We start from the raw sequence: 9,825 nt of genomic DNA, 5'->3' as shown, positions 1-9,825 counted from the left end.
GGGGGGGCGTCACCACAACATGAGGAACTGTATGACAGGGTCTGGCATTAGGAAGGTTGAGAACCACGGGTTTAAAAGAAAGGGAAACCTGTAATAACTGATGGGCAGACATTGAAATAGGAAGAAAAAAGTTGTACAAGATTATTATCCTTGCTTATTTTTTAAATGTTTTCATATGATTGCATGTCAGCGTGTTTAAATAGACAGAAAACTGACTGGAAAATAGTGGGTTGGATAGAGAGCTGTGGCCTCATCTGCATGGAGACAGGACAACTAGATGATTGGCTCCTCCAATCAAGGCCTCAAAATATGGGCCCTGATCGAACAGGAGCAAAAGAGAACTCAAATTCTTTTTAAGGCACCAGGTTTAACCGCAGGTTCAGACATTCGGTGTATGTGCTTGGCTGAGGAGCCATCTGTGGGGTTATGACTGGACGCCTCTAAGTCAGAATCCCGCCCAGGAGGAACAACAGGGCAGCCTCGGATAGCCGTACCCGCCGTACCCCCTGGCCGGTGGGCCGCACGCCTGCCCCCGCGCTTGCGGAGTGGCCCTCGTCCTGGGAAACGGGGCGCGTTCCTGGGGAGCCTGGTGCTAAACCATTCGTAGACGACCTGCTTCTGGGTCGGGGTTTCCTACGTAGCAGAGCAGCTCCCTCGCTGCGATCTATTGAAAGTCAGCCCTCGGACACAAGGTTTAAGAAAAAAAGATTCCAGGCTTAGTGGACCAGTTGAGACAGAGGACTCCTTGAGACTATCACTGTGAAATACTCTTTAAACCTTAAAATTCAAATTATCCCCCCAAGTCACCTTAAAAAGCCACCGGGAGATGGGTAGAAACATCTGTTTTCACTGGTCATCAACTACCTTTACTCTCTCACTCGTTTCGGGTTTAGGAGGTGCCGTTGTTTTGGTTTTGCGGTCTTGAATCTTCCTCTGTTGGCTTCTCGCAGGTGATATCGCATTCCGGTTCCTGAAGTATGTTCAGGCGCAGTATAAGGGGAAGCAGAAGAAGCAGTTACGAGCCCAACAGAATTTATCCTGGGAAGAAATTGCCCAAAAGTACCAGAATGACGAGGACCCCCTGGGTGGTTCTCGTGTCATGGTCTGTGACATCAACAAGGAGATGCTCAAGGTTGGAAAGCAGAAAGCCCAGGCTCAAGGCTACAAAACAGGTAAGGCCTTTGGAAGTAAACCCAGAGGCAGTGGATGGGGGGATGGGGGGAGAAGGGGAGTGTACTCCTAAAGTCAGACAGAATGTGGAAATACGTTCTCTTCCAACTTTGAGAACCGTCTAGGCAGAAATGGAAGAGAAGTTGTGTGGCTGAGTTCATTTTGTGCTGTTACATAACTCCATGAGTGGGCTTACCAACCCCACGTGACATAGGAGGTGCCCTGTTCTGCCACGCCATTCCTCATCGGTGCTGGGGTAGTGTAATTGAAGTGGAGGCTGAGCAGTAGCTTGCTGGTATCTAGTAAAGAAAGCCCTTGCAGACCTGCCAAGGGCCAGCTCTTTGCAGTGAGAGACTGCCAGACCGGTACATCCACATTGAAACACCCCATAGGGATTCCTGGCTGAGGCCTTTGGAAAGCAGATGCCAAGCTTCCGGGAGGATTTGAACCACCAGCCTTTTAGGACTAGTGCTTAGCAATTGACACCACCCAGGGCCCCGCAGTTCCCTAGGAAGTGGGTGGAGACTGGGCCAGACCTGCATTGCCATCTACAGCCTTGCCCTGCCCAGTCTGACTGCTTCTAACTTTAATATTTCCCACGTGTTGCTGCAAGGAGTCCTAGTGGCATGATTGGTTACACATTGGGCTGCTCACGCCAAGGTCGGCGAATGAAACCTACCAGCCGCTCCAAGGGAGAAAGACGAGGCTCTCTGTTCCCCTAGAGATTTACATAGCCTTAAACCCCAAAGGAGCAGTTCTGCTCTGCCCTACAGGGTCACTGTGCTTCAGAATTGACTCGCTGGCAGTGAACTTGGGGTTAGATGTTGCTCCAAGACACCCTTTGTGTATGTGTGTGTGATAAATATGTAACGGAACATTTGCCATTTCAACACGTTTCACATGCACGGTTCAAGGACATTCTTTATCACTTACATTGTGCAAGCACCACTAGTGTCTATTTCCAAACTCTTTTCCATCACCCAGAACAGAAGCTCAGTGTCCCCTAAGTAAGGTGTCCCTCTCCCTCCTGCCCGCCCCGGTCACCACTCATGAACCGGCCCATGTGCACTCACCTCGGGTAGATACTTCCTGTCAGTGGACTCCACCATCATCACTGGAGAGGGATGGAGGCAGTCTGCTTCCGGACTGCACTCTGCCTGAGGCCAGGATTATCTACATCTTTAAGGATCAGAGGGCATTCAATGAAGGCAAATGGATTTGGGGCAGTTACCATTGTCCATAGCTTTCTACAAACCAGGGTGCTCAAAATTTAAACTCCATTTAGACGCCATTTTTATGTGCAGCATTGTTAAGTATTTAAAGGCTTCCCAGATGGAAGAGCCTGAGGCCTTAAAAACATTTTTTGGATGGATTATAGAAGTAATAATATATTTGAGAGAAATATTCTAGAAGTTGAAATTTTGGAAGAATATCAAGAAAGCAAAAGTCTTTCTATAATAAAGCCTATAGAGGGCACAACTACAGAGACTTCCTCGACGCCTCAAGTGCCTCGTGGGATTGTTTGCTGGGTACCAAGGGTTAGGACCCCTCTGCCAAGCGGCAGAGTGTAGCTGGTAAAGATAATGTTCTACATCCTAGTTTGTGAGCAGTCGCTGGGATCTTAAAAGCTTTGGAGGAGCCATCTAAAATAAAGTGATTGGTTTTACTTGCCTAAAATGAAAGACACCATTATGAATTGAGTCATGTTTGATCTGTGTTGTCAATCCTAACCTCTGTGCCTGGCATATAATCCCATTTAGAAATGGGTTGTCGCAACAAAGTCCACATGGAAGAAGCACACCAGCCTATGCAACCACGAGGTGTCAAAGGGATCAGGTATAAGGCATCATCATAACAAAAAAATCTTACCATAGTGAATGATGGGGGGAGTGCGGAGTGGAGACCCAAAGCCCATTAGTAGGCCACTGGAGATCCCCTTGCAGAGGGGTCTCGGGGAGGAGACGAGCCAGTCAGGGTGCGATGTAACAACGATGAAAAATACTACTTTCCTCTAGTTCCTAAATGTTTCCTCCCCGCTCCCACTACCATGACTCGAATTCGACCTTGCAAGTCTGGCTAGACCAGAAGATGTACACTGGTACAGATAGGAACTGGAAATCCAGGGAATCCAGGGTGGATGAGCCCTACAGGACCAGTGGTGTGAGTGGCGAAACAGGGAGGGTAGAGGGAGAGTGGGTAGGAAAGAGGGAACCGATTACAAGGAACTATATGTGACCTCCTCCCTGGGGGACGGACAACCGAAAAGTGGATGAAGGGAGACGTCCGACAGGGCAAGATATGACAAAATAACAATTTATAAATTATCAAGGGCTCATGAGGGAGGGGGAAGTGGAGGGAGGGGAAAAGTGAGGACCTAATGCCGGAGGTTTAAGTGGAGAGGAAATGTTTTGAGAATGATGAGGGCAATGAATGTACAAATGTGCTTTACACAATTGATGTGTATATGGATTGTGATAAGAGTTGTGTGAGCCCCTAATAAAAAGATTGAAGAAAAAAAAAAGAAATGGGTTGTCTTTGTTATATTAATTAGTCTGGATGAGTGTAGGGTATGTTTTAATATAAAAGAGATTATAAAAGGAAGGCGAGACTGGGCAAGCTTGACCCCAGCCCCCACAGAAATATCCAAGAAGTTGAAGTGACACAGTCCTTCCCCCAGAACCAACAGGGAGAGAAGTCTTATCCTAGAGCCAGCACCCTGAATTTGGGCCCCTAACCTCCTAAACTGAGAAAATAAATTTGTTGAAATCATCCACTTGTGATATTTCTGTTTCAGCAGTACTCTGTAACGGAGACAGAAACCAGAGACTCCAGAAACTAGAGTACAAGACTAATAGACCACATGGACCATGGCCTCTTCTGCTCTGAGATCAGAACTACCACCCGGTATCACCAAGGTTCCAGAAGGTTACAGAGAGAATGGGAGGACAATGTGTAGCTCATCTAATCCTCCAAAAACCCTATGAAGGATTTTACAGGCACGAAGAGACAGTAGTTTGTTCAAGATTATAGTTAACAGTAGTGAAGCTGGAATTAGATCATGGGCACTCTAAGCCCAGAACCTCTGCCCCTAGCCACAATGGGCTACATGCAATACTTAATTAAGAACTCAAATCTACACAGACACCTTGTAGGACAGTGTAGACTTCCCTGTGGGTTGCTGAAGCTGTACATCATTATAGGAACATGCAGCCTCTGTGTTTTCGCTCAGAGCAGATAGTGGTTTCAAACTGCTGACCTGTCCTTGGCAGCCCCCATTGTAACCCACTACACCACCAAGGACCTGGATAACAATTCCACGGGAGGGCTGTGGATAGGCGTGACTAAGACCTGCTCTAAGGATCCGAAGGGAAGGACTTGGATCCTAATAAACTCTAGAAATAGCAACTTCAAGTTTTCAGGATTGGAGGACACTATGAAGTCAGTGGCCTGGGAGACAGAATTGTTAGGTGCTTGGACATCAAGGACATGGTAACCCAGAACTGATTTTCTCTTTCAGGCCTTGCCTGGGTATTGGGAGATGCTGAAGAACTGCCCTTTGATGATGCCAAGTTTGATGTTTATAGCATTGCCTTTGGGATCCGGAATGTGACACACATCGATCGGGTATGAATGGCCGCATCCCCGACTCGTGTGCTTTAGGAGCTTCTGGAGTGGATCCATGGTGAATGAGGAAAGGAGGAGAGGTCCTTCTCCAGGCCCAGCTCTTGAGTGGAATTCAATCCTTTAAGTTGCCGCTTTTCCTTGTCACAAACTGGGACAAAGACCAAAACCTCCAAACAAACCCAACTGCAGAGCAAGCCCTCGTGCAAGCTTTGGCTGCTTGGGCTGGTGGTGTCCTCCTTGAGACTCAGCCACTCTTGACTGTGTGTCCCTCTGCTCACCAGCCTGAAGCTGTCTGCCACTATGAGTTAGTAGATCATAGACAGACAGATCAGAGGTTGGAGTAACTGACGCAGAAAGGCATCCAGCCTATTTTGGCAGAGGATAGCTAGAGTCCTGTTCTCCCTACAAAGGGACTATCCAACTCTTAATTTCAAGCCTAACCTGTTCCCTTCCAGTCAGTGTTTACTCACAATGCTCTGTAGAGGACAACTGCCCCATAGCGTTTCCGAGGCTATAAGCCATGAAGGAAGCAGGCTACTACATCTACCATGGAGGGCTAGTGGGCTCAAAATGCTAACCAAAGGTGAGTGGCCAAACCCTTAACTCACTGTACCACTGGGGTTCCTTAATCTGATGCCAGCCTTCGTTTCCATGTTAACATTCTATTCAAACATTGAAGACCATGTGCAGAGCCCCCAGTTTAATATGATTTGAGAGTACCAGCTCCCTGGGACTTCGGCTATAGGTGGGAAGTTCTTTACCTTGATACTTAAGACTGAGATACTGCCTCTAGCCAGCTTCTTTGTTTTCCTTTTTGGTTTGAAGTGTACATTGAACATGCCCTTTCCATCTTGTCTCCGTAGAGACAATTATCAGCCTCTTGTGGATTTTTCAGAGATGTTTTTGCATATTAAGTTTACAAGGGAGGGTTTCCCAAAACTGTGTGGTCAGATTTCATTATCTTTTAATCCCATAGAATTTTGGAAGCCCCTCTTGGCCCTTTTTCAGACCAAAAAATCAGCACACTAAACATCTCACCCATTGCTTTTTCCCCTTATAAGTATGCCTTGATGATTCCTCCGTATCAGTGCAGACAGAGCACTTCTGCCTCTTTTAAAAGTACCTAGATTCCATTTGTCTAAATAATACATAATGTATTCATCTCTCATTAATGGTTCATTGAAGATGATGCTTATTCTTGATATTTCCCTGTGGAAGCATTTCTGTCAGTCAGTTCCTGGAAGTGGAATTGCCAAAGAGGACAGCCATGACAGTTTTGATAGGCAATGCTAAAATTCTCTCCTCCCCACCCCGGTTGCACTGAGGTGGGTTAGGCCTTGGGCTGCTTAACCACAAGGTCAGTGGTTCAACCCCACCAGCTTTCTACTACTGTAAAGATTGACAGTCTTGGAAACTCTCTCGGGTTGCTATGAATCAAAATGGGCTCGATGGCAGTTGGTTTGGTTGGGGCACGGCTGGGGAGGTTGGGCAGTTAACTGTAGTCACTTTCTTTCATCTCCAGGGGCAGAGTGCCTAATAAAATTTAGACTGGTAGGGATGTTTCAAAGGGGAAGCCTTGGTAGCACAGTGGTTAAAGCGCTGGGTTACACACCGAGTTGGCTGCTTTGAGCCCATCCAGTTCTGTGGGAGGAAGGCTTGGCGACCTGTTTCTGTAAGGACCCCATACAATCAAGAAAACCTTACAGAGAAATTCTACTGGAACCCACTCAGAATCCACTCAACAGCGCTTCACCACAGGACTCTTTCTGCCTTTCAAGCTTCCCAAGGGTAAATGGGATCCGTGGCACACGAAGCAAAGCCTCGGCCACGTGGCACTGCGTGAGGTCTCCTGAGGAGTACATCCTGTCGTTCCTTGTCTTGCTCAGGCACTCCAGGAAGCTCACCGGGTCCTAAAACCAGGAGGACGGTTTCTCTGTCTGGAGTTTAGCCAAGTGAACAATCCCCTCATATCCAGGTTGGAATTGTTAACAGGGCTTTATTCGTTTTGGCTAGCCCGGGGTTTCCTGCAGTGGATAGAATGAATAGAAAATTTTAAAAACGGCCAGTAAAACTTTGGTGCTGTCCCACCTCATAGCTCAGATTCCCTGAGGGAGGGTGACCATCTCCTAGGTCAGTCAGTTCTGAATAACAGATCACACCTAGGTGCCAGTAGCATCACAGTCCAATAACCAGAGGCTCCAGGTGGCCCACATAAGTTATTTTATTGGACTCACATGCCATTTCTAAATATGGAAATTTCAGGCACTTTTGACAGAAAAGTTTAGATTCCCAGTTTTGAGAAAGCAGACTCCCAACACCCTGGGTTGGCTCGTTCTGCCACAACTGAGCAGAAATTGCCCCTTCTCCAGCATGATGGTTCCTTCCCAACAGTACTGTTCAGATCCACATTTCTCCCTATTGCTCATCCACCTAGCCCACTTCTTACTCCACATACTTACTTGACTGTAGTCACTTGAGTGTGGGGCTCCAGGCCTAGACCTTATTACTTAACCAAAGAAACGAGGCATGTTCTAATATGAATCTCTCACATTTTTGTTTAGGCTTTATGATCTCTATAGCTTCCAGGTCATTCCTGTCTTGGGAGAGGTCATCGCAGGGGATTGGAAGTCTTACCAATACCTGGTAGAGAGTATCCGGAAGTTCCCACCTCAGGTATAAACCTTCCCCTACCAGGTTTACAACAAAGGCCTGGAGTGGAAGTCCAGCCAACCTGTGCTGCCTCTGTGTTTCAGGAGGACTTCAAGGAAATGATAGAAGATGCAGGTTTTCAGAAGGTGACATATGAAAGTCTAACATCAGGCATCGTGGCCATTCATTCTGGTTTCAAACTGTAACTCCTTTCTGGCCCTGGAGCATGAACCAGTCACACCCTATGTGCAACTGCAGGACAATCCAGTCAAGGAGGCTAAGAGCAGAACATTTCCTCCTAAGGATGTGTGCCTTGAACTCATGTTCTGAGTGACTAGTCTCAAGGTGGGAGCAACTTGTCACTTTCTGTAGCGTTCATTAGGAACTGCTTTTGATCATTCCCAGGGATTTTGGGTTTGTTTGCTCAATTCCTGGTAACTTGTTGGCTGTGTGGTGTGTGGTTGAGATCAACCCAACACTAGGTGCAAGGTGCAAATGGCTAGTAGCAGGTCCGTCAGTGCTGCCTCAGAGATGGGTCATTTGAAATGATGGTTTGAACTGGGAAAACCCTTATGATTGTCCCCAAGTTAACCTTTCATCCTAGGACTGACTGAATCTGAGGCCAAGAGTGGAGAGGCCCAAGTCAGTGGGTGGTGAGAATAAAATTGTGTGAATCAGTAAATGAGTTTACAATCCTGAATGGCATTTCGTTGTTTTCCTTTACGATGAGAGGAAACACTTTCAGTTCTCTTCAACCAAGAGAATGTACACACAGTGCCAAACACAGGGGCAGCAACTCACTAAATTCTTGCTGAAAGAACCCATGTACCAGATCACATAGGGAATTTGTCAGAATTCATCTAAGTTTCATGACAGCAGAAAATTAGATAACTGTTTATCTAGCATAAGGTGACCGAGCAGATTTTAACATTGATAAAGCAGGACACCATTGATAAAACTCTTATCCTGGTGAAATAGCCACATGGCAGCCAAAAACCGTATACCCTAGCTTGTCGTGCATTCTTTCCAAAAATTGGGACTTTTTAAAAACGCCGTGGGATGCGGGGAAAATTGTTAAAAATCGGGACGTCTGGTCACCTTAATCTAGCAGCACCTTGTTACTTGGCTAAGTGCATGTCTTAACAGTCCACTGTTGAATGTTCAAAGCCATAGACCTGTTGAGTACAGATGAAATTTAACATTTTTGAAAGGCCTTGCCCAGATGGGTTAGATGATTTGACAGCAATTTGAAAATACTTCAGGTAGTGTTTCCTAGCATAGCAGAATGGGCTTTTCTTTTGTCATTAAAATCTGGCCCTGTTGCTCACCAAAATTCTTCAAGATACAGCTGTCTATATAAAACCTACCTGGGGGGGGGAGCTACCTTGAAGAAAAATCACAAAGCATTTGACAAAATTAAACTCAGCTGAAGTCTTCAGCCAGCTGGAGCCTATTGGCCTTTAAAATGAACAGGAAGGAACTTTATAAACCATTAGCCCAGTCCTGTCTCCATGGCAACATTTTTTCACAGCTGAATCAAAAAATGAAATAGTTTCAAGACTGTCATTTCCTGGTAGCAAATATGCACAGGCCATATGAAATTTAGAACCAAATGACCACCTGCCTGATGAGGCTCTTGGGTCTGTGCTAGGGACAAGTCAGTTGGAGTTGGGTCAATTGCTAATGAAGTTACACAGCTTAGGAGGCCCAATACCTATTGGGCTTCCAAGAGAAACATGACCACATCACTAGAGGCAAGAAAGCTGCGCTGTTGAGTCAGTTTACTTTAAGTATGAACTTAGTCAACACCCATCCCAAGTAGCTCATTTTCCTGCAAGCAAAAGCCCTCCATTTTAAGTGTCAAAATAACCAAGTACCGCGAGGTCCCAAGGTGGCGCACCTCACTAGGACCTGTAAACCTGAAGTTGTTTCCAACCTGCTGCTCCCAATATAGAACCATCAATCAGTTCACGTGTGATTCCTTTGTGGGTAGTGGGTAGCCTGGCGGCTCATGAATCCTATTACTTCTATAGGTCCTAACAAGCACAGCTGAAGAGAATGGAGGCTACTCGAGGCCAAATGGTCCATTCGTTTACTAGAGTGCCAACTTCCAGCTTTTGTCATTTGCAAAAAAATAGTCTTCCTATAATTGACAAGGAAACTGCTGTTAAATAGCAAAATTAGCCCCAAAACCCTTTAGTTTACATTTAATTAGCTTCTGACTACAGCTAATTAAAGTACTAAACCAAACCAATTCAACAGCACCACAGTGGAGCTCATTCCAATTCATAGCCGCCCTAATGGAAGAGTAAACTTGCTCCCTTCAGTATTCGAGTCTATCAGTCTTATCAGGAGACAGCTCATCTTGCTCCCACAAACTTT

At 46.1% G+C, this 9,825-nt stretch overlaps 1 protein-coding gene across 1 annotated transcript in view; it reads left to right on the top strand.

The window, feature by feature from the left end:
- COQ5 (coenzyme Q5, methyltransferase) overlaps positions 1 to 8,143 on the top strand; it is a 17,033-nt gene extending 8,890 nt beyond the window's left edge. Inside the window, exons 3-7 of the mRNA XM_004709569.2 lie at positions 951 to 1,172; positions 4,688 to 4,794; positions 6,681 to 6,769; positions 7,356 to 7,467; positions 7,548 to 8,143. Of these exons, the coding sequence (XP_004709626.1) occupies positions 951 to 1,172; positions 4,688 to 4,794; positions 6,681 to 6,769; positions 7,356 to 7,467; positions 7,548 to 7,649 (632 nt within the window). The 3' untranslated portion in view covers positions 7,650 to 8,143. The remainder of the gene's footprint in view (positions 1 to 950; positions 1,173 to 4,687; positions 4,795 to 6,680; positions 6,770 to 7,355; positions 7,468 to 7,547) is intronic.
- The last annotated feature ends 1,682 nt before the right edge of the window (positions 8,144 to 9,825 follow it).

The sequence above is a fragment of the Echinops telfairi genome, unplaced genomic scaffold (genome assembly GCF_000313985.2).
Source record: "Echinops telfairi isolate 266 unplaced genomic scaffold, ASM31398v2 ScPeMD7_7412;HRSCAF=8450, whole genome shotgun sequence".
Classification (NCBI taxonomy): domain Eukaryota; kingdom Metazoa; phylum Chordata; class Mammalia; order Afrosoricida; family Tenrecidae; genus Echinops; species Echinops telfairi.
The sequence above is the reverse complement of the archived record's forward strand: the minus strand, read 5'-3'. Positions and strand labels throughout refer to the sequence as shown.